Here is a 23,450-nt window from a genome sequence, read left to right as displayed (position 1 = left end):
TGTAATAGCAATTTTCCTTGTTTTTCTTCTGAGAGAAGAAAATGCCTTTTCTGGATTTTTTTTTCTCAGGAGTTGTGATTTTTTGTCCGTGGAAATAGCCTTATGTCTTAAGCTTCTTATATTGTTATAAGAGCTAGAAGCTTTTTTATTTTCTAGACAACCAAAAGTCCCTGTATGTGTAATATGGCTGTTTTCTGTGAAGTGTGGATATACATTTTAGTAGTAGTGTTAGTATTACAATTATTATTCACATATTATCTAGTAACAGTTACTGTTTATGATGTAATAGCATTTTTGTTAGGTTTAATATTATTTTTAGCCTTTCTCTTCTTTCCCCTTAAAATTAGAAATAGGGAATAATAGCTCACTTATTCATTTGGATTTAAGATCTGACTGCAAAGATGGCAAATTGTTGGGGTCACTGCTCTCAGAATAGCATTAAACACGGTTGTGGAAGAGCTAGTAGTCAAGCTATTTGGTGCTTAAATTGCAAGCTGATAAAATAAAAACACATTTAAAATGCTGATTGATCCTTCATAAAGACTTGAGTGCTTTTCTTTTTTGATAACAACTGTTATTCTATAATGTGCTATTACACAATATATACGCTAGCTCTTGCCATTGGCACAACAAAAATGGCGGAGTCTCTGCAGGAAAGTGTTACAGATTTGTGCAGCCTAAGACTATTGCAGTTGCTAGGCAGAGTGGTGAATTTAGACTTCTTTTCAAGAAACATAAAGCTTCTAGTGAATGATTAAGGACTGAGGTATTGAAATTCTAAGGTCTTCCAACCTTCATCAGATATTTGAAGGAGATGACTGGTTCCAGCAGTTTTCTTGACTAAATACTACAATTTCTCTTAAAAGAAGAAAAGACTTTCAAACCTTAAGGAAGTAATAAACAGTGTTTTAATCTGGGACTTCAGAGAAAAATATTATACTAGATAGTGTATGCCTGTGTCTGTTTGCTCATGGTGGGTACAAAGAATCTTTTTAATACAGCCATCCAGAACCTTGAAGAGCTAAAGGCATTGGTGAAAAATGGGGGAGGAAATAAACCAGCAGTATGATTGGCTCAGCGTTTTGTGCTGTTGTAGAAACTTATTTTATAAAAAAGGGCTTTGGACTTCTGATTTTGCAGAATGCAGCAAAATATTCAGTCAAACCATTGATTTTGTTTTTAAGATAATGGGATCTTTATCAAGCAAAACCAGTCTGTCTTTAAAAGAATATTCAGAGACCTCTATCTAACTGCATTTCAATGTTTGCTTTTTTGGGAGCGGGTATCATAGTTTTGGTAAAGGATCACTAATAAGTGGACGCAAAATAGAAGAATAAGTAATATAGTAGGAATATTATTGGAATAGGAAGACGTTTTTCTGGAACTAGACAACAAATTTGTTCCAAATATCATTGTTTATATATGCTTTGTATTTTCTATATGTGATATATATGCTTTACTACTCCATTATCTTTTTTACTAGATTTTACCTATATAAAACTGGAAAAAATTAAATTTCTTTAACAGTATTCTCAGTAGTTTGAGAACTGATTGGATGTCTTAAGCATAACAAAATAATTTTTGCAGGGTAATACTGTATGATAAAGGAGGCCACCTGTAATGCTAAAGAGTACCTATGTGTGACAAATAGGGCACAAATTTTATTCTGCAACAGCTCAAGTAAATAGAATTTTAGCTCAAAATAAATATTGTAGTTTTAAAATGATAAAACAATGCTCAAGTAGCCCAATTACTCGCCCATTTGTTTGTATCTTAAAATGAAATTACTGTATTTTGCTGTGGAGGTACCTGGTGCTGAGCGTGAAATATGGAAGTTGTGTGAAAATGGCCATGAAGTGAGTTTAAATTGTTTTTTTTTTAATAAACTCAGTAAAATATTTCAGCTGTAGAACATGAATTTAAAAGAAATATGGTGCTCCTTTAAAGTAGTTTTGAGGAAGTGTTTGCTTTCATGTTTGACTCAGTAGCAAAAAAACCCAGAAACTAGTGGCTGGGAGAGGGTGCCTGTGATTCAACAGCTCAATAGGGAGCTTTCTGTTTAAAAATTTTTTGTGCTTTACTAACTGTAAAAATAATCTAAATTATAACTGTTACCAGTGGTAAATATTTGCAGTGTCTAGACTAGTCAAAATCCTGTTGGTATTATGAATAAAAACATGTATAACCTCATGCTTTTGATTTTTCACAAACTGGATATTAGACTAGGTGGGACAGATGTGAACTCCAAATCTGCTAAGTACTTCAAGCTGTAGTTCATAAGTCCTGTATCCGTCAGTCTGATTTATCGCAGTTTTTATTTCAATATGTGAAATATTACATATGCAGCAAGTCACATTCATGAGGGTATGTCAGCCTTACATCTAAGATAAAATTACTTTGTGTGTGCAAAGTAGTAATTTGTTCAGGTTTTCTAGATGCGTGGCAACCTGGGCATTTGGATTGCTAGAAATCAGATAGATGAGGTAACTACCTGAGTAGCTGGGTACTAAACTTGCCCCAGGAAGTGATATTGGCAGACTTAAAAATTTTGGGTGGAGATGAGGCAGAAGAACAAGGTCAAGAGGTACAGTGGCTGGTTAACTTAGTTACAAGGGTTACACAGTACACAAGCTGAGTCATGAGCGCATGTAACTGATATAAAGGGCACATGCTGACACAGAGAATTACCCTGTCAGATATGCTTTTTTTACATTTGCTCTTATCAAGCTTTCCATGCAAATGATTTTCTCTTCCTACTAATCCTCTGAAAGGGACAACATTTTATTCCAATTTTCTGCGTAAAAACTTAGAGTACCCCTGTTATTTTACGATGTTTTTGGTATTTGAAGGGAAGAGAATGGGAGAGATGGGTGAAACAAAATGTGCTGCATGTACATCCCCTTTTTTCCTCAGACTGTGAAAACAACATTTAATTCTTAGTCTCACTTAAAAATAGCCCAGTTTTGGACTTATGTTTCCATTTGGCAGTGTATTTGTGATGAAATTGGTAAGTTTGTATGTAAATATTGGGGGGAAAGTATTCTTTATGAAAGATAGGCAAACTGAGCTTCTTGTTTGTCACCTCACTTTACCTTAAGATTGCTTCTTTTAAAGTCACATGTAGCTTTCTGCATAACTTATAGCACAAAATAATATTAGTGTTGCAAAGACAGAATTTTGTGGCATAGTCCAATGTTTGTACTTGTAATACTAAATGCAGGCACATGCCTCTGACCACTTGTCTGTTTTTCGGATTGAAACATTCTATTTCAAAATAGACATTTTTATTTCTGTATAAATGCAGATCCTTCCCCTCTGAAGCAGATACTAGTTCAACAATCAGACTGTAGCATGAGAAATATTTACCTGTTACAGCAGGTAATGCATAAAGCATTTCTTCATGGTAATTAGGCTGTCCCTTGCTGAAAATGGGGAGTTGTTTGCCTAGAAAGCCCAAAATGTGATGCTCTTGATGACTGTTTTGGGGTGGATAGTGTGGAATGGTAGTTTGTAACATTAGATCTTTTAGGTAACAGTTGAGCCTTCAGGATATGGATTTAAGACCTAAATTAAGTTTGATTATTCTGTATGGACCTACAGAACGTAAGGGGAATATACCTTGATGTAATCAGAGAATACATGCTGTTGTCTGTCCTGAGGATGCTGACAAAGTTACTGAGATGTGATGGGGTCTTTTAGCCAGTTCTAATGGATTCAGAAGGTTCTTTTCATGTGAAAAGTTAAGGTTAGTTTGTGAGGTGCTTGATGGCAAACTATGCTCCTGAACTTCAAAAAGTGTATCAAACTGACATGTGAGGTCAGATTTATTTATCTTGTCTGTCTTTATCTTCATGGTCTCACAAGAACCGATGCTGTAGAAATAAAATGTATGCTGGTGCCATTTAAAAGGCAACCTTTATTTGCAGGTCTTGCCCCAATCTAAGTGAGGTGTGGGAAAGGAAGAATAGAAGCTCCATTAAGAACTTTGGAATTTGAGTTTTGAGGTCTAATCTATGCTATCGCTCTAAAACACAAGACTATTGCAGGACATGATTGGTTGCGGATACATTTGGAATATGTGTGTAACTGCTCATTGTGAGAGCAGTTAGGATTAAACCTTTCTGGCAAATCAGGCTGTCATCTTTCAAGTTAGTACTTTCTTACACAGAATGTTACTGATCCTAACACAAAACAAATGATCTTTGGTATTCAACTGTCTGGTATTAAAAAAAGAATGAAGAAACCAGGGCTAATTTGGAGGGAGGGGTAAGGGAGGGAAAGATAAAAATGTGCCTGGAAATCAGTTATGGAATTCTTTTTTTTAACCATTAGTTAAAAATGTTGATTACGTTGTGCTTTGAAAGCCATCTCAGTCAGTAGAAAACATTTTCGTATTGCGTCTAAAAGGAAAAACAAGTGGTTACGGCATTTCTTATCGATTTGTTCCTTGTTTATTCTTCCTACCACAGCATTTTCAGACTATAAGTGTCAAGGGTCAAGCTCAGTTTGCCATGAAATCCAAATGCACGTGTTTTTCTGTTAATGATTGACTTCAGCCTTCTTTTAAAGGTTCCTGGAGGCTTAATACTTATCTCTACCAGCAATATTTTGCCTAACAGTGCACTTCTTACTTTCTGAGCTGTTGTTTTAGCTTTTACTAACTTAAGCATTTGTTTGTTTTCCTCTAACTTTTTAAACTATGTAGAACTGTAGTCCATCTAGTAGTAAGTTGTTTGCATATAAGAATGTTTCTGTCAACTGTTTCAGGTGCCTATTTTGTGACTTATAGTTTGAAGACAATGTTATGATCTATTTCCCGTAATACTTGCTTTGGAATCACCATTACAATCTGTTTTGTTTTGTTAAAGGGGGAACCCACAAGCAAAAAAGCCCCAAAACTCTGCCTAAGCTTGTGTTGTTATAGTAAGTGTGAACAAGATGATAGTTAAGTAATCAGCTAGTTGCAGTGAAACCCATTTTTCTGACTCTTCTGTTTTCCTGCTGCTTATGCTCACAAGGACTTTATCTCAGTATAAATTCACATCTTATGTTGTCATTACTTAAGAAGGCAGGGGGTGAAACTAGTCTTGTCCTGTTTGTGTAAATCGCAAGCTTGGGAGGGTCACTGTACTAAGGATATACGTAAATCTCTTCTGGAACTTGGTTTCTCATCTGTCCCACATCATGTCAGAGAACACTTATGATGTATAAAGCCTTGGAAGAAATCAGTGTATGTTCTGACTTGATATAATCTTTGGTTTTGTTTCTTATTCCTACTGAGTTTTTTTTCTGTTAATTCTGTTAATTTTACAACATATTGGCAAGTTCATGCTTCAATCCTGCTGCATCAAGATAAAATGGCACATACAAACCCAAAGTAGTATTTTGAACTGTCACAACATGTATACTGAAAAGATGCCATGCATAAGCACAGGAAAACTTACAGCTATTTGTAAAATCTGAGATCAATCTTCTCAATCAGAATAAACTGTCTGATGATGACTTAATGTCTGCCGAAAACAGATTATGCTTTCATTCTTGTGATATGGAAACAGGGTGTCTTCAAAGATCTTTTTATTGGGATCCAGTGGGTCATATATAGTTCTTGGTTTCAGGCTCATTATAGCTACTAGTAACTTTCAGTAATAAAGTTATTGAATAAAAGACTTGTTCCTTAGCGACAATTAAAAAAAGAGAGTGTGTGTGAAAAACAGTGTCTTGTGTTCCTGTTGGATATTTCCGCTAGTCCCCGGTTCATAAATCTTTGTGTATTGGCTGTGATCTCTGAGTGTGTTGTAGAAAACTGATTAGATACTTTATAGGCAATTTGGATTCTTAAAACTTGTTCAAGATATCTCTTTTGGACACTAAAGCTGGTATTTCCTTGCGCTAAATTCTTTGCCCAAAATATTTTAGAATTTTTATTTATATTGGCATTTAATTTTTTTGGTGGATAGTATTGCTTTAAGGGAGAGCCTAGCTTAGACATCTGCAAACTATATACCTGAAAATAAGCAAACTGAAAGCTGTAGTCATGTAACATGAGTTCAGAGTATAGGATACTTTCTGTAGCAGCATTATGTAATAAATTTATTTTTAGTCCTTTCTCTAATGGGATCAGCAGATCTCTTTTCAATAGAACATGCAGTGCACTTTTTTGACAGTAGAAATTCTAAATGTGTCAATACATACATTTCAAGATCCGCTTCCCTTTTCTACGGACATAGTGTTCTGTGACCTGTGGGTTGCTCAGTAATGGGAACAGCTATGTAGAAATTCAGTTGGTCTCCCTTTTGTAGCCAAAACTAATGAAATTCCATAGAATTAATGAGAAGCTATTAAGCAGTCTCTGAAACAATTTTCACAGGTGTGTGTAAGCAAAGCATGTAGTATAAGGCATTTCATGTCATCTTTGGGTAGTGATAGGTTGGATAAAAATAGGGTTGGCAATTTCCAGGAGGCTGACCTAAAGAGGCTGTCTGTGGACATGGGAGGATATTCTGATACTTGCTGGGTCGAATGGTCTGTTGCTCTGTTGGCTACCTAATGTCTGTTGAACAATTCCCTCTTTTTGGAAATTACTAGCTTTTCCCTGGAGAAAGAGAAAATTGATAATGGATAAAAGAGGATGCAGCCAGATGGCCTTAGGCAAAGGGTAACCCTGTGCATCTGGGCACAGGCAACAAGAATAAAATAATATTGCTGGGAAAAGTGCATCAGTAGGTGGGACATACAGTAGTTCTGAGCAATGAAGCTTAATCTATAATGCTAACAACAGGTTTCATGAGGTCTACTTGTACGGATCTATTTGGCTTAGAATTCAAGGATACCCTCAACCCCTCCTCATTTCCTAAGGGAAGGAAAAAAAGGGTTTTATTTTAATCTTATGGCTTAGTTCTATTTTTCCTTACCTGAAGGAGGTTTTACATCTTCCTAAGATTCATAAACAAGGGATTGGCAGTTGGCCTAATATTACCAACCTGGTTTTTTTTCCTGAAGAACTGCTAACGTTTACCATGATCTTCAGAATCCCATTTTTCAAGAAGCAGGGGTTTAGAACAATATTCTTCTGTATATTAGTTTATTATAATAACTTGAGCTGGGAAGAGACTCTGGTTATCTGGTCTGACACCCTTCACTCAAAGCAGGGCCAAGTTAAAAATACATGTAACTTCTGAGTTACATCAGGTTGTTCACGGCCTTGCCCAGTCAAGTTTTTAATATATCCAAGGATGGAAATTCCACAGCTTTCTTGCACCACATATTCTGGCGTTTGACTACCTTCACAGTGAAAAATTGTTTCATAACATCCAATCAGAATATTTGTTATTGTAGCTTCAGGTTTTTTGTCCTGTCACTGTGCACCACTGAAAAGAGACTAACTCTATATTCTGTAATAATCACCTGTTAGATATCTGGAGGCACTAATTAGATTCTTTTTGAGCTGCTGGTCTTCTCATCTGCAGGCTGATCAAATTCAAACTTTGTAGCCTGTCCTCATACGCGACCATGTTGGTAGCTGACTGTTCAGCTTGCTGAGTTCTTGTGTTGCTAAACTGCTAATATGGCAGGTTAAGTTCAGTGTACATATGTGTCTCATGGGGAGAAATATAATCTAAATACAGGCTGAAAAAAAGGCCTCTACATCAGTCATTACTATTAGTGGGAAAATAAGATCATGGATATTCTTCCAAACATCTTTACTCTGATGCAGTTGCAATATTTAACAAAAAAAGGTAATTAGGAGATAGAGAATGAAAAAAGCTATGCTAGCACAGAAACTTATTGCTTATCCCATATTAAATACTGTATGCAGTTCTGACTACCCTGTCTCAGAAACAATATAATACAATTAGACTCAATATAAAGAGGGGAGAGGGAAAAGTATATCTTTTCTACTTTGTCTTTGTATAAAAGATGCTTCATTTGGGAGAAGACACTTGTATGAACAGATCTGATAAAGGCATATAAAATCATAAGCTGCAAGAGGAAGTTTAGCAGGGATGATTTAGTTCATATTTCTTACAGCAGAGGAATTAAAGTATAAGCAGGTTCAAAGCAAGGGGAGTTTATTTTTTAATGTAGTGCTGGTGCCTGAGCATGTTCTGTAACTGATTACAACAAAATGCAGTGAAGCCAAAGTAATATTGATGTAACTAAATGTTCTTGAAAAATGGTTAGAATCAGCTTTCAGCTTAGGAGGTTTCTAAGCTGCTTATTGCTGGATGTTGGGAGGACATAGCCAGGGGAAAAAGTATCACAGGATGCTAACTAGCTAGATTTTTCAGATGTTTTGCCTAAGTATTTTGTGGTGGTCAAACAGGATACTGGACTAAAGCAGTCTTTGATGTACACAGTACTGCAATTCTTTTGTCCTTAAAAATAAATGCCATGTAAATGTGATTTTGCAGGCAAGGAATTATTAATACTAGCTGGAGACAAGTAAACTATCTCCAGAAATAACTATGAACAACCACTTCGGTTTAATCCAAAACAGGATCTCTCAAATTCCTGAGTTACACTTATAATCTTCACATGGAAGGCAATCATCTGCTTTGCCAAAGATAATATCCTTGTATGTAAATGGCCATAATAGAAGTGGAGGTCCTTCACACAGTCCATAGTTGAGTTATGGAGTAGTTTGCTGGAAGATGTTATGGATGCTGAAAATGTAAAAGTGTTCCAGGAGAGGATGGCAGCTCATGGAAGAGAAATCGCCAGAATATTGATAAATGCACGGGGGGTGGGGGTGGGGTGTGTCTGTGAAGAGTATTTTCTGAATTTGTTTAGTAGGGAAAAAACCAAAACTGGCTTAGGAGGTCCCTCAGCTGTAGTGTTTTGAGACTGGGGGGGAGAGTACATACAGGTTTCCTTATTCTTGCATAAATCATAACTAATAACTTAATGGATGCACGAAGATTTTCATATTGTAAATATTGCCTGTCCCCTTTCTCCAAGTATTTTTATAATACCAGTAAAGCCCTCCTAAATATTAAAGTTGAGCTTTCAGAAGTTACTAAATGCCACTATTGAAGCAGTTATATTAACTCTGCATTATGATTTTATTGAAATAGGCTGCTTTTGCACAAACTTTTTCAGTGTGAGACAATGAAACATTGTTAAACATCTGCCATTAATCTAACTTGTCCTATATTGTTGACTTTATACAATCATCTTAGAAATATACTTTGTAGAGTGCTTTCTGAAAAACAAGAATTTTACACGCTTTCAGTATGAGAAGTATTATTTCTGTCTTATAAACATTGACTTCGAAGCAGTTTGTCTCTGATTATGTACTTTCTGCTCATTATGAGTTAGCGCAAGAACTTCTCATTATCCAGCATCATTATAGTTTGTACTTCAAAGTATTAGCAGTGTCATATGGCCTGAACTACTGTACTGGTTACATAATGAGATGGTGAGAGGACTGACTTTTAGGAAGGATGTCTGACACCTACCAGAAGTACTGGTTTAGTGGATGGTTGGCCAGTCTATTTCGCAAGTGCTTAAAAACAGTGTAGCTATAGGTCTTTGCACATGAGAATCTGTTCTAGTAAATGTTAGAAAATTTACTCTCATTTTCCACAGTATGTGCTTCTGTCTTAGTATGTGTAGTGCCAAATGGCATTATTCTGCAAGCTATCTAGTGAACTGTAATTTTACTGCTACCTTGGTTTGCTGCATGAGCTACAGAAACACACATATCTGATTTTTTAATGTTGGAAAACAATATTTTTGAGTTGATTTTGAATCCTCAATTTAAATTCTTCTCTTAATTTGTCTTCCAGACAGTAGCTTTCTGTTCCCTGTCTCAACCAGAAAAAAAACCCAGGGGAAGATATTACAAAAACTCTTGAAGTTCCTTAAAGAATTAAGGGTGTTATTACTGTTTAACCACCAACCTGAAAGACACTTGTGAGGATAAAACTGCTGAAAAATTCTTCTGTGCATTACAATAAGAAATCTTTTGTAAGGAAGAATGCTATGGATTGAGTAGCTATTGTTTAAATTTATGCATGATAAATCATTCCAATGCAATATGGTATTAATGCTTTCTTTTCTGTTGTCTAAGTCCTAGTGCTTGAGTTTAAAGAATGAATTAAAACATTTAACTGCTAGGTTCATAGTTTGGTAGATAAATATGTTTTATGTAATCTAGGTGTGACAATAGGAATGATTTTGTGAATGCTCAGATATTAGATACTATATTTATAGCTGAAGATAACAGACATTATTTAAAATGAGGCTGACTTAAACTGATGGTAAAACAGCAGCATATTTGTGGAGTATGTGGTAAGTTTAATTGCTATAAACTTTTGAACAGAGAAATAACTAAAATATGAGAACTTATACTCAAATTATAGCTGAACTATGTTATTTGTAGTGAACTGATAGGAACATGTAGCTGTGACTTTCCATTTTAGAATAACTTCAGTTACAAAAACTGGGTTTTCTGTAATCTATTGTGTTTCAGTGGCAAAGAAACAGACTTCTCAGTATTGATGCTACCAATATGTTCTCTGGTCTAGTATCTTCAGGGTAACTTCTGTTACATCTTCTAGGGAAGCTTGGGAAATGGCTATCATATGTTTTTGAGGAGCTAATTCTTAAACCTTTCTTAAGGCACTGGAAGTTAATTCTTCTATCAAAATCAAAATGTTTTGTGTATGAATATGAATGCAATTATATGTAGCAATTAGGTGCATAGCACTTAATTCCCTAGTAGCTGAATTAGCAGCCCTGGCATATAGCCAGCTTGTGGCCAGGAAGGCAGCCAATAGCCTGGGGGAGAAATTTTTAATTAATGGGTAATAATGGCTCTAGAGAGCTCTCATTCTGGCAAGCTGCATCTGTAATGTTACTTATTTGGGACAGTTGTAATTGCTATTTACACATTTTTAGGTACAAGTAATTGTACCTTTTTCATACTGAGTGGGAAAAGCGTAAATGCTTGAAAACTTGAGGGAAGTGAAATTGAAAATTACTTGGATCTATTGAATATATTTTATAGCCATCAATTTCTTAATAGGATCAAGATATTGCAGGAAGAATTATTTGTCTTAAAGAAACTAACTACACATGTACTGTTTCATATCTTAATTCTATTTGGTGCTAGGTTTCTTCATAAAGGACAAAGTAAACTTTCTTGAAGTATGTGTATGTGTGAAGTTTAACTTCAATAACATTCTTTTCATTAAATATAGAGCCGTTCATATAAGCCATGCTAACAACATATCTTTAAGTTACATTTCTGTAGGATCTAAGAGCCTTGTATTAACTTAAAGTTGTAATTTAAATGGCTCCAATTTCCATTAAGTAGGTAGGTGGTAAAGCATGGGCTGGCACTTCTGCAGTTTAATTGCAGTGCTGTTTTGAAATGCCTTCAGATAAGGCCATTGTCCTTTTAACTATCTGTTGTGTCAAAAATCAGTGGGAACCTTTCTTCTCTTCTAGGCTTTGCCTGTCACTGCTGTAACAAGAAGAGAGAACCAAGTGATAATAAAGGGATATTTCTCTCATTAGTACCTGGAAGCATAAAGAGACAAAGTCAGCATGTTGTTAACTGAATGTAATTTGAGTTGAATGTTTTCACTTCAGGCTTTTATATTCCAATTACTTTATTAGCTCTATAAGCCACTAAAAAGTACTGTAAACAACTTGATTTCACTAAGGAAAAGGCTAATTGAATCATAGCCTGTGCTAACTGGAAATTAGGACTGCTGGCCTTGTATCTATGGCTCTGAAATTATTTAGTCTGTAACTTTATGCAAGCTACTTATACTCTGTTTCAGGTGCCCAGTTTCTTTACCTGTTTGTCTCCATGAATGAGGGGTATATACCCGTCCATGTGAGATTGCATTCTCATAACCAGTAATCTCGGGGCTTGTGCCACAGTTGCCTTTGTGTCTTCTCATACCTAGGCAGGAAGGCTGGCAGGAGGTTCAGCCATTCCTTGGCACCTTCATAACGTCATGAATCTCATGACAGTGTCTTGTAATGTCCACTTCTCAAGATTTATCTGCCTTTTCTCTTGGCCTTGCAGATACCCCAGGTGTCACAGGTACACAGTGATTCTTAGTGCTGCTCTGCAAGTTATGCAGAGATGCTGAGGACAGTTCATGGTGTAGAGCTACCATTTATTTGGGGTGGGTGACAGTAAGCCATGGACACTCTATCTCCTAGTGTTCCCAGTTTCCTTTGAACAGTAGAACTACAGGCTCTCTACAGCTCACGCTGGGAAAGATAAGTAAGAAGATGAGGAGTATTGTAGAAGTTGGACTTCTTAAAAGCTATGTCACTGGCTGGTCTTCAGGCTGTATGAGAGCACTTACTCTCTCTGACTCCTGCTTACAAATTGTAGTTGGCATAATGTTGTCTTGCAACATCAGGAGCCATCTGGGCTGCAAAATGGGACAGATCTCTAAATCATCTCTTGCCATGCCCAAGGTACATTTGAGCCTTCCTTGGCTGCAGAGGAAGATGAAGTACAGACCTTTCATAAATATTTGGTCTTTGCCTTTCAGTCCATGTCACAAGGGCCTTGCTCTTCCTAGACTTTTGTGCTCTCCCTTCATGTAGCTCGTGTTTCTGCTACAGAGGTGCAAGGCCGGCAAGGCTGTCTTGTCTTGGATAGTCATACCTAGGGAATGCAGGAAATACCCATAAAAGTACTTCACTCTTCAGATTGTGCCTTGAAACTCCATTATATTTATCACATGCTCAGAAAACCTCAGTAACATCCCCCCTGCCTCAAACAGTTAGGTCATGGTTCATTGAGATCATTGTTTGCCTAAAATAAAGGTTTTATTTCTTGTACTCTCATTTCTGTTTTTCTCTAGCCATCTGTTCTCTTTTGTCTTTCATTTACATTGTAAACTCTTTGAAGAAACAGGATTTTTGTTTGCTGCTTTGTCTTGCTCTGTTTTCTTTAGTGCCTTGCACAATGGGGTCTTCATCAATGTGTAGGGCTCATCTGGGCTTTAACAACAGTACTTCTAAGTATGGGTATCAACAGATATACTTGCAAATATTTATTAGGTTTCTTGGTTATATTTTGTACCAGAAAATTTTATTTGCCTTTATCACTGAATCACAATTGTTTATCTAACCGTGTCTTTAGGAAAGACATTCTAAACAAAACTCCAGTTACACAGATTTAAATCCATTCTGGGTTGAAAGAGTTCTTTTGTCTTCCATAGAATTCAAAAGAAGTTAAAATACTTTTTCCAGTGCATCTTGCATGAGCAGCTTTTTCCACTACCCATTTAGATCTCTTTTTTCCCCCCCCAATAGATAGGGATATTTACCTACCTGAATATATTTGTTGTAACTATTGTGCTACAGTGGCTTGATTTACCTTTATGCCCTGAGAGAACTGTTGGGTGTAACATCAGTAACACATGTTTGAAAGAATGATTAGATGATAGCAGGTAAATGATAATGATGTGCTTCTGAATACCTGTATGAAGTGAAGCAGAAAGTTGACTTTTAACTTAGAATGAATCAAATTCTCTTCTACCTAAGTTATTTGAAGATATATTTTTGGTACACTTGGAATAAAAAAAACCACGCTTGTTGCTGAAACTTCAGTGTACTCATCTGAACTGATCTTAATGATCTAAAGACTCATTTATAAACAAAGTACAGTTTTAACAATGTCTGTAAAGCAGGAGCAGTATAAGATGCAGTGACTGTTTCCCATCATATATGGAAATGGTTGTACTAGCTAAAGTTCTTTTAGTTTAAAATCATATTCCTAATGTGTATGTTACAGTATAAAAGCCTATTGTTGTTCATTTACTCATTAATATCCAGTATGATATAGATCTGTGTAATTAAGTTAAATTAATTTTTTTCATCAAACATAGCTGTTTAAAGTTAGTCTAGAAGTAAACCAAGTGAAATGGGCTAATTGATGTCAGAATGGATATGGAGCCTCAAAGGTATCTTTAATGGCCTAGCCATCAGCTTGAATGCTAGGTTAGTTACAAAAAAAGATGTAAAAGTAATAACTTCTGTGGCTAATTTGCATTTCTTGAGCCTATAATGTCTATATTAGTTCATTATGTAAATTGGTCAGGCTTTTAATACCATATAAGGAAATATATTTTAAAATGTATTTAAATATTTTAAAAATAATTACCCAATTGTTACCCAACTTTTAAGTTATTATGTTGCTGAACTAAAACAAATACTAGCTGAAAGCTTAAATCACTTGGTCTTCTAAAATGCTGTTTGTCTTCTATTTTGCAGCATGGGTGAACTCTCTCTCTATGGGGATGGTCTTCTTCTGTTCTCCAATAGTCAGCATATTCACAGACCTGTTTGGCTGTCGGAAAGTAGCTGTTATTGGAGCTGCAGTAGGGTTTGCTGGACTCCTTTCAAGTTCTTTTGTAAGGTAAAAAAAAAATATTTTCTTTACATTCAAAGGATCAGCATCATCTCTGCAGTGTAAAATTGATAAAATACTATCAACAGAATATGAAGGAGTAAGCAATGCTACTTTATATTATCTGTTAGAGTAGAAACTTCATTTTACTTGTTTTTGGTTATGTCTTTAACTATGGCTTGTGAAAACTCCAAGTGGTACTTTCAACTTCAAAAGTAAGTTTAAAAATAGTACATAACCTCGTAACAGCATTCCCTATTTAACAGGAACCACTATGTACCACTGTATCAACAGCAAGACTAATGCTATAAGATCAACAGCATTGTCCTGGATAAACTTGTATGTTTCCTTGATGTATGCTGTGTTTTAGCAGGTAGATAAGCATTGTTTGTCTTCCACCCATACCACCCTGTCCCCTCAATTTGCTTTCGAAACATGGTTTTGATGTTGATAAACATGCAGTAGAGCAGGAAGGTGTTGATGTTCTACTAAAATTTGATGTTTTTCTTCTATTCTTACTGGTCCAATTGCCAAACATAGAGATAACAAAAAAACTTTGATATAATGACAATACTTAGGGCTTATTGGCTGTATTAAGAAAATCTCAGTCCTTTTTTGTGTTATTGAGAACTTGAACAGTAGTTGAGTGTTTGGTTTTTCCCTCCAGCCTACGCTTCACTTTGTATATTTCTGTAACTTCTGCAGAATAAACCCTAAGAAGTTCAAGAGTGGCTGATTGGTTGGATGTGTCCAGTAGAAGATGAGGAAACAGGAAACTTACTCATTCTAGTCATCAGCAGAAATTGGTTAGTGAAGATAGGGTAAGAAGTAGCAGGAGAAAAAGCCACAGTTACCTCTAGCCCTCAGTCTGCTTTTTTCCCCTACCCCTAGCAGAATAAGTACAGGAACAATCAAAAGCAGGATTCAGAAGTTTCCTATGTAAATGGAAATGTATCCATGCAGACAGGCTTGTGAAAATGTGTTTTCTATGCCTGTACTCTGAACCAGATAGGTGTGAGCTGGCTGTGATCTGAATGGATTAATATCCATGCTGTGTGGCACTATGCCTGAGTTAATATGTCTAGTTTGAGCATATGTCCCCTAATGTGAAAACATATCCACAAATTTACAGGAAGAGAAGACCAGTAGTTCTGTCTTGGGTATTGAAACTAGTGTTTATATTTATTCTTGGAATAATTTATATTTATGGGAAAAAGAAACCTTTGTTTTCTTGTTACATGGTTAATCCAAGTGCAAATATTTTGTTTCATTTTATTAAAGCAAACAAACAAAAAACCCACTTCCTGATTGTTTTAAAAGGCTTGTTACCACAGGTGAGGTAAAAACTAAAAGAATGCGTCTTGAAAAAGTCTTTCTTCCTCCCTGCTTCTCAGTAGTGTGTTAAGTGATGAATGCTAAAACAGTCTCATTATTACAAATTAACCTCATAATAAAGGAAAGTTTTCCTCCTTTGAACAAAATGCTGTCATCCTTGTGTTTTCCTGATATCCAATGGAACAAAGGCAAAGGGCATGCAAAAGGAAATTATTTTGTAAAGGTTTAAAAAATATTTTAGCTTATTTAAATTGTTTTAGAACTTGAGGAGCACTTTCAGAGGAGAGGTGAATTCTTGTTAAAGTACATGCCGTGTTAATGTGCATTCTTGGTGTTTCACTGTTACTTACATCAAAATGATTTATGCCTATGATGTTATCAGTTAGTTGAGGGAGTGTAGTTCAGATACAGAAGTCAATGTTCTAAGAGTAAAATATTGTACAGTAGACAAACGTAAATACGATTTACTGCTGTTGATACACACTGATTTCTTAACATAAAATTTATCTCTTAAAGCTGAGATGTAGGAGTATTTGTAGAGCAGGAAAATACTATGTATGTCATGCTGCAAGCTTTGAATGAATCTACAGACAGTAGTTCTCTGTCCTTACTGTGTTACGTTCCTACTCTCATTTTATAACTTATATTGTTTTACATCGATAAAGGTAATTGGTCCCCCCCTTATGTTGTTTCTGCTGGTTTACCTTGTGTATAATTAGCTTTAGAAATTGATAGTTTATGTTAGAAAGGAAAAATATTATGCTACACAAATATTTTTTCACAATAATACACAAACCCAGAGTTCCTGCTGTCAGACCTTTGTTAGTAAAATATTTTTTAAGAATTTCTGTAATTGTATGGGAAGCTGGTGGGGTATTTTGGTATAGAGGGATTCTGGCAGATAACATTCCATGATCAAAAGCACTACATAAAGCATTCATACCCCTTAAAAAACAAAATTAATATGTTGAGTTAATATATTGGCTAATAGGTTAAATGGTTTTCTATACCTGCTTTAAGAGTGGGTGTTAGCTGATAGAAAAGAGCCCTTGGTTCATTGAAAACGTAGTTATAAAAAAATTAAATCATCACGTGGCACCTCAAATCTTACATAAAAACATTTCTCACACATTGCCTGCTTCATCCAAATGTAAAAAATATTTGCTTTGACTTATTAATACTATAATACTAGTTTAATTATACTAACACTGTTACTCCATACTGCTAACTTTCTTGCACAAATACCTTTTAAGGTCACATGTCTGCCTGTGATCTAATACAATGGCTCTGCTTCATTTCAGTTGTATAGTAGATGGTAATGGTGGAGAACCTTGCAATGAAGATACGCCTTAGTATGAGCTGAAATGTTTCATGCTTTATTAACTCTTTTCCTATTTCTTTCTCAGCATATCTAATATCTGGATAAAACCACTGAATTTAGAATATTTAATAAAAAGGGGATTATTTGTGTAAAAAAATTCATACCTGAAGTCTATAATTTGCTGATGTTTTATATTACTGAAACAATAATACACTGAAACAATATTTTTTAGTTTTCATTATTAATGAAGTTTACTACTTTTTGCTATTGCATGTTCATACCAAACTATGTAAATACTTGATTTTTCTGGGTTCATGAGGAGTGTTCGGTATTATGTTTGAACTGCTAGCACAGTGAAGAAATGTGTAACTTTCTTTGGAAAAGAAAAAAAAACAAAACCCAGCAATGGTAGAACTTATATTTGGCTAATTCACCCTGACAATGATTTTAAACTCTTTAGTCAGACTATTCGGTGTAATTATACTTAAATATAGTTTTGCTTTTTATACCTGTTCAGCAAAGTCAATGAAATTTTCAGTCAAAGAAAATAGAATAATTGCTGAATTAAGCTGGTGCAGTGTATCTCAACTAAAAGTACATACAAATTCATAACTCTGTAAATATGTCCATTCATTGAAAAATTGTCTTGCATATGGTAGGTGAATGTGAGCATAGTGTTGTACAAAACACTAATGATTTTTTCTTTTCGTACAGCACCATTGAACCTCTATATTTCACCTATGGAATCTTATTTGCCTGTGGCTGCTCATTTGCATACCAGCCATCCTTGGTCATTCTCGGGCACTATTTCAAGAAACGCCTTGGACTAGTGAATGGCATTGTCACTGCAGGGAGCAGCTTGTTCACTGTGTCACTGCCCTTCCTCTTGAGAGTTTTGATTGATTCCGTTGGCCTATACAACACCCTGCGGGTCCTGTGCATCCTTTTGTTTGTTCTGTTCCTGGCTGGCTTTACATACAAACCCCTTGTTTCCAACACCAAAGACAAGGAGGGAGGAAAGAAGGGAAAGTTCAGATTTCCTCCTGAAAAAAAGATTTGCAATTTCTCAGTTTTCAAAGTTCTCAGTTACCGAATCTGGGCTTTTGGGATCCCAGCTGCACTTTTTGGATATTTTGTGCCTTATGTTCACTTGGTAAGTGCATGTTTCTTCCTACCTATGATATATTTAAAACTACAGCTATTTCCTTTTGTTTAATGGACTAAGAAAATGACTGGTGAGAGGAAGAAATATTTAAAGTGCAAGTTGTTTGGGGAAAAACATTAAATCGATTTTGATGTTGTCTCATTAAGAAGGCTGTAATCAAACTATTAGTTCAGACAGTTAGTTTTAGTTCCTTGTTCTCAATCTAAGGTTTAAAACACTTTAACCATGAAAAGAGACACTTAAAGTATTCCGTACCATTCCAAAGAGTATTCTTTTATTTTGGTACTCAGCTGCATATATTGCCAATGATACTTGTGCATTTCAGGAGAAAAATGGAAGGAGTAAATAACAGAAAACGGGTAAAACTTCTAATTTTTGTTCCTTTAAATTGAAGTATGTTTGTTAAAATATGTATTTTTTTATTGACCAATTTCCAGGTTTATTAAAGGCAAAGTGCTTGGAATCTTCTGTCTCTCAAACTTTAGCTTTGCAGTTTACCACTAGAGCTCTAGTATAACTGATCCTGTAATCTGGTGCTTCTAGCTGCCAGTTCAGCTGGTTTTTATTGATGTCTACAGTAACTGATAGAGCTTTAGCTTCTGATGATGGGGAAGCTGTCAATCAGCCATTTCTTATACATGTACTAAAGTTAATTTTTCTCGTTATCAGATTTTTTTTCTGTAGTGCGCTGTTAATCTAAGAAATATTGATGCAACTGCAAGATGCATTACACGAAATGTATCTGGCTGGCACTCATTGCACTACTTAAACGATGAATTGTTTTTGAATGATTTCCCGGTGGTGCTGTCTAAACTGAAGTGATGCAAACAAAAAGGCTTAAAAGGGAAAAGGGGTGGGGATGGGGGAGGGGAAGCCCACAACCTGCAAAGGAATGCTCTACTTAGACCATTACACATCCTCATATTCAAAAGTATTTGAAAAAGAGCATGGACTAGTAGAACTAGTACCCACTATGACAACAGAAGTATCATATTAATTTTTTTCATCTATGATAACACAGTAAGATTAATGATAATAAACATCTTAAATTTTGTCAAAAATCTTCAACTCCTTAAATGCCCATGGGTTTGTATGTAATATAACAAGTGGTGTCACTGCTTTCTGGTAATACATTGGTTAGATTACTGACTCTGCATCAGATATTTATTTTAAAAGGTGGGGGCTGGTTTGTTTTTGAGCAGCCATAAACTGACTTTTGTTCATGGCTAGTTCTTGTTACTTAGTTTTAATTGTGTGGAACTTACTCTATATCACTTAAACTATTTCAAAGGACTCTACAATCGGATGACTAAGATATTGTGACATCTTATGCTATTTCCTCATAAGTTTTGTAGAGATGTTTTGAAATAAAACTGTTCAGATGAGTAGAAGGGAAGTGTTATGGAGAAAGCTATTGCATAGATTGTAAATGATCATTAACACTTTCGGAAAACTGAAGAACAAGGCTGTGCTATATAAGCAGCCACATAGAACCTCTGAAATACATTTATTTAACAAAAAGCTTGTCATTTTTTTACCAAGATGCCTGTACGAGTGCCTCATATTTCTAGATTGGATAAAAGATGCTGATTGACTTGTAGAGGACAAAACCCTTTATCTTTTTTATATAATATAATTTTTCTTTCATAATATGCTCTCACTCTTGTTGAATGCTTTTTTCCTGCTGCACCAGATTGGCGCAAATTCTGGCAACCAGTTGCAAAATGCATCTCCAGTACAGGAAAACACTAGATCAAGGCTGTTTCTAATATAGTTTTTGATAACACTATAAAACTATTCCAAAGCACAATTAGAATCTAACGTTTTAAAGATTACTTCAAAATTATACTGAGAATTAAATGCCAGGTGTGTCTTGCTTAGTGTTTCAGAGGAACAGTGAAACTTAATTATTTATAACATAAAACCTTCAATGGTAGTCAGTTTACTTTGTATGCTACTTTTAAGCTTCACCAGCTCTTAGGAACTCTCCGCTGGTAAGTTTTGTTATCAAAACCTGATCCTGAAACCCATAAGCTTGTGTTTTAATTTACTTGTCTCTAAATATTCAATTTTACTGCATAATTCTCTGGCTCTCCTGTAAACCAGAGAGGAAAATTTTCTTAAACTATGTATAGTAAGCTCCTACTACTTGTAAATAAAACTGTTCTAAACAAGATGCTTAGCTTGCTTTCTTTGCTTTGCAGATAGCATTACTAAATAGAAAATAGCGTGATTCTTTTTTTCCTTTAATCTTTTAAAACACTGGTTATTTTTGATTCAGATTTCTAGTGAAAACTTAATTCAGGTACCTTTTCAGTATACACAAAGAATCCATGAAGGACTGAGGTACTACTTGTGTTATGTACCCAACACTCTTGTCCATACTCAGAAATATTTAAAGCCTAACCTAACTTTGATCAGTGAGTATGATAAGGACAGTAAGAAACAGTATGAATGCAATAAAATTTCATGTTTTTATACTGATAAACTATGTAGGTACCATCAATGTCAGATTTCTGTTTGCTTATGTATATGGTCCATTAGGTACTATGTAAGTGCTCACTGATCTTTCAGGAAGCTTGACATACAGAGAGTTCAATAAAATAATCCCTAGCTTTACTGATGTTGAAATGGAAAATTAAAACTTTAATTTCATAAACAGCAGTATTTCCACTTCCAGAATAAATAAGACTTTTTTTATCCAGTACTGAAGGTGACATGATCAGGATGAAAAGAGTTTAATACCTGCAGGTCATATAATTAAGCTTATTTTATAATTTTGTATGTGATTATCAAGGTGGATGTTATGTCAGTAGCAGAAATCTTTGACAGAAAGCAGGAGTTTGAATCACTGTTGGAGGATGTAGTCGTAGGGCTAACGATAAACTTGCTTGGGGCTTAAAGAATGAAGTGTTCTCACAGTGAAACGTACCACTTCTGTAATTATTTCTACATAAACTTCATCAAGAATTTAGGTCTGCTTTTAGAACTAAGCAAACACTCATCCCTCTAACTCAAATTTAATAACTTTTAGAAGGTTTTTTTTTAATTGAAAGAGATATTTTTAGGAAAAAGTGAAGAACCATAGCATTTATTGCTGGTGGGCAGTGATGTATGCTGGGGATACTATTTAAAACCTTAGGAAGTCTCTGTGGCTCTATATTTGAGAAAGCTAATAGATCTGTGTTTATGAAAGGACAGAATGGATTCTGCCCTTCAACACAGATACCTCAACTCCACTAGATATTTCTAGACTCTTTTATCCTAGTTTTGTCTGCTTTTGATTAAAAAACCCCACATTTTATGTACTTCCAGAAGTACATAAAAGTAAATATTTCAAGGTAAGTCAAAGGCTATAAGAAAGAATAACTTTGGTACATCTACCAAACTACATACCTCTTTCCTCAGCTTTTGAAAATGAAAGTTACTATTCCCTTGTTTACTGCATTTTCAAAATTATAGCAATACTGGAAAAGGGATCTGATACTTGGACAAGTGACAACTTTTGTTATGCTAAAACTCTTGAAATTTTCCCACTGTTATGGTTGGCCAACAGCCGGACTGCTCAAATGGGATGCTGGTTGCAAGTGCCCTAAGAAAAACGACTTCCACATGGAGTCTCATGTCTACAACTCTTCCCTTAGCCCTCACACTCATTTCTGTCATTACCCAGTCCCATTTTTCCCCACCTGGAAAGGCAGTTTCTGCCAGTGTTGGGTGCTCTTGACTAGGAAAACACAGGTGCTACAGGCCCTATGGTTAGGGTCGTGTGTCACCACTTGGGTCCATGGTAACTGGAGGCTGCAGACTTGGGATGCTCTACTCACTGCACATCAGCCGCTGTCTGCCAGCTTGGCACAGCAGAGGAGCTGCTAAGGTCCCAGGGAGGGTCTCTGAGTGCTTCTGAGGCCAGCCCCGATTTCTGTCTCTTGTGTTTTCTGAAGTATATTGGAAAAGAGGATGCATGTTGTGAAACTTTTAGTAAGAAAGAAATTAAAGCTCTTTTTGGGCTTTGGAGTAATAGAATTAGCCAGGTCAGGTCTTAGCAATTTCAACCAGCTGCACCATGTTTGCTAGATAAAGTAAAAGCTCTTAAAACCAGAGAAAATAACCTGCTCATGAACTAGGCTTTAACTAAAATTAAACAAATAAACAAAATTAATTATACGGCATGCTAGATAAGATTCCTATAAAGGAGCTGGCAAGAATTACCAGTCCCTGACTGGCAGATATCAGTTGTATGCAAAATGAGTGTCATATTCTTCTTGGCCCTTGTAGGGGAGAATGAAAAAGGGAGAGCTTTTCTTATCCCAGTTTAATTGGAGTCAAATTCCACCAGTAGGTGTTCCGTTCCATGTGATTTCTGGGGAGTTGGCTTGGGAGAAATACTGTAAATAGGTTTTGACTTAATTTTGCTGTATAGTCTTAGCATTAATTCAGATTGAATAGCAAATTGATAAGTCATAGGATTCCTAAATCCAACGGTTGTATTCCTCTCAATTTTAAATCTGTCTAAACTGTAGTGATTGACTGTTTTCTTTTGATATGTCTCTAAAATAGGTTATTGACTAAATAAAAAAATAGCGTAGTCCATTCAGGTTTAAATTGTGAATCCACAACAGAAATATGTCAGATTAATGCAAAACACTTTCAAAGTCATTTTTAATAAAGACTATTTGACAAGGAAATGATTAAGTATATTTGAATATTAAGTGTATTTGAAAGTATACTTAGTCTCTGTGCCACTTCTTGTCCTGTGCTTGTTCTGCTAATAAACAGAACTTCTGCTTTTCAGGAATCAGTTTAATGTTAAATTAAGCTTTTAGTGCTGTCTTAGAACACTATATGGTAAAGTCTTGCCCTTTAAAAAAAATTATATACTTAATCAGGATCATATATGCCTAATTCTTTTGAGCTTGTTAGGTCAATTCTGTTAACATGTGTCCTTATATCAGATTTTAGATAGCTTAAAAGACATGCTGTTGCTTTTTGTGCTTCATTTAGCAGGGTGAAAAGAAATATTGCTTAAAATGGATGTTGTCACTGCTTACTCTTTTCTAATAGGTGACTAAGGTCACTCCTAAGGTTCCACAGTAATTTGTCTTGGGACATGGTTTGGTTTAGCAGTTACTTTCAATAAATGCCTCTTGTTAATGATAGGTCCTGTCTTATAGCATTTGGCACCTTGCAGGATGAAAAACTGAACAACTGAATAGTTAAACAAAATGTTGCAAATATTT

At 35.4% G+C, this 23,450-nt stretch overlaps 1 protein-coding gene across 1 annotated transcript in view; it reads left to right on the top strand.

The window, feature by feature from the left end:
- The window catches only part of SLC16A10 (solute carrier family 16 member 10), a 75,841-nt gene that overhangs the window by 27,100 nt on the left and 25,291 nt on the right, over positions 1-23,450 (top strand). Inside the window, exons 2-3 of the mRNA XM_064447458.1 lie at positions 14,254-14,398; positions 17,760-18,198. Coding sequence (XP_064303528.1) covers positions 14,254-14,398; positions 17,760-18,198 — 584 coding nt within the window. The remainder of the gene's footprint in view (positions 1-14,253; positions 14,399-17,759; positions 18,199-23,450) is intronic.

The sequence above is a fragment of the Phalacrocorax carbo genome, chromosome 3 (assembly GCF_963921805.1).
Source record: "Phalacrocorax carbo chromosome 3, bPhaCar2.1, whole genome shotgun sequence".
Classification (NCBI taxonomy): Eukaryota; Metazoa; Chordata; class Aves; order Suliformes; family Phalacrocoracidae; genus Phalacrocorax; species Phalacrocorax carbo.
Note: the sequence above shows the minus strand (reverse complement) of the source record. Positions and strands in the feature narration are given on the sequence as shown.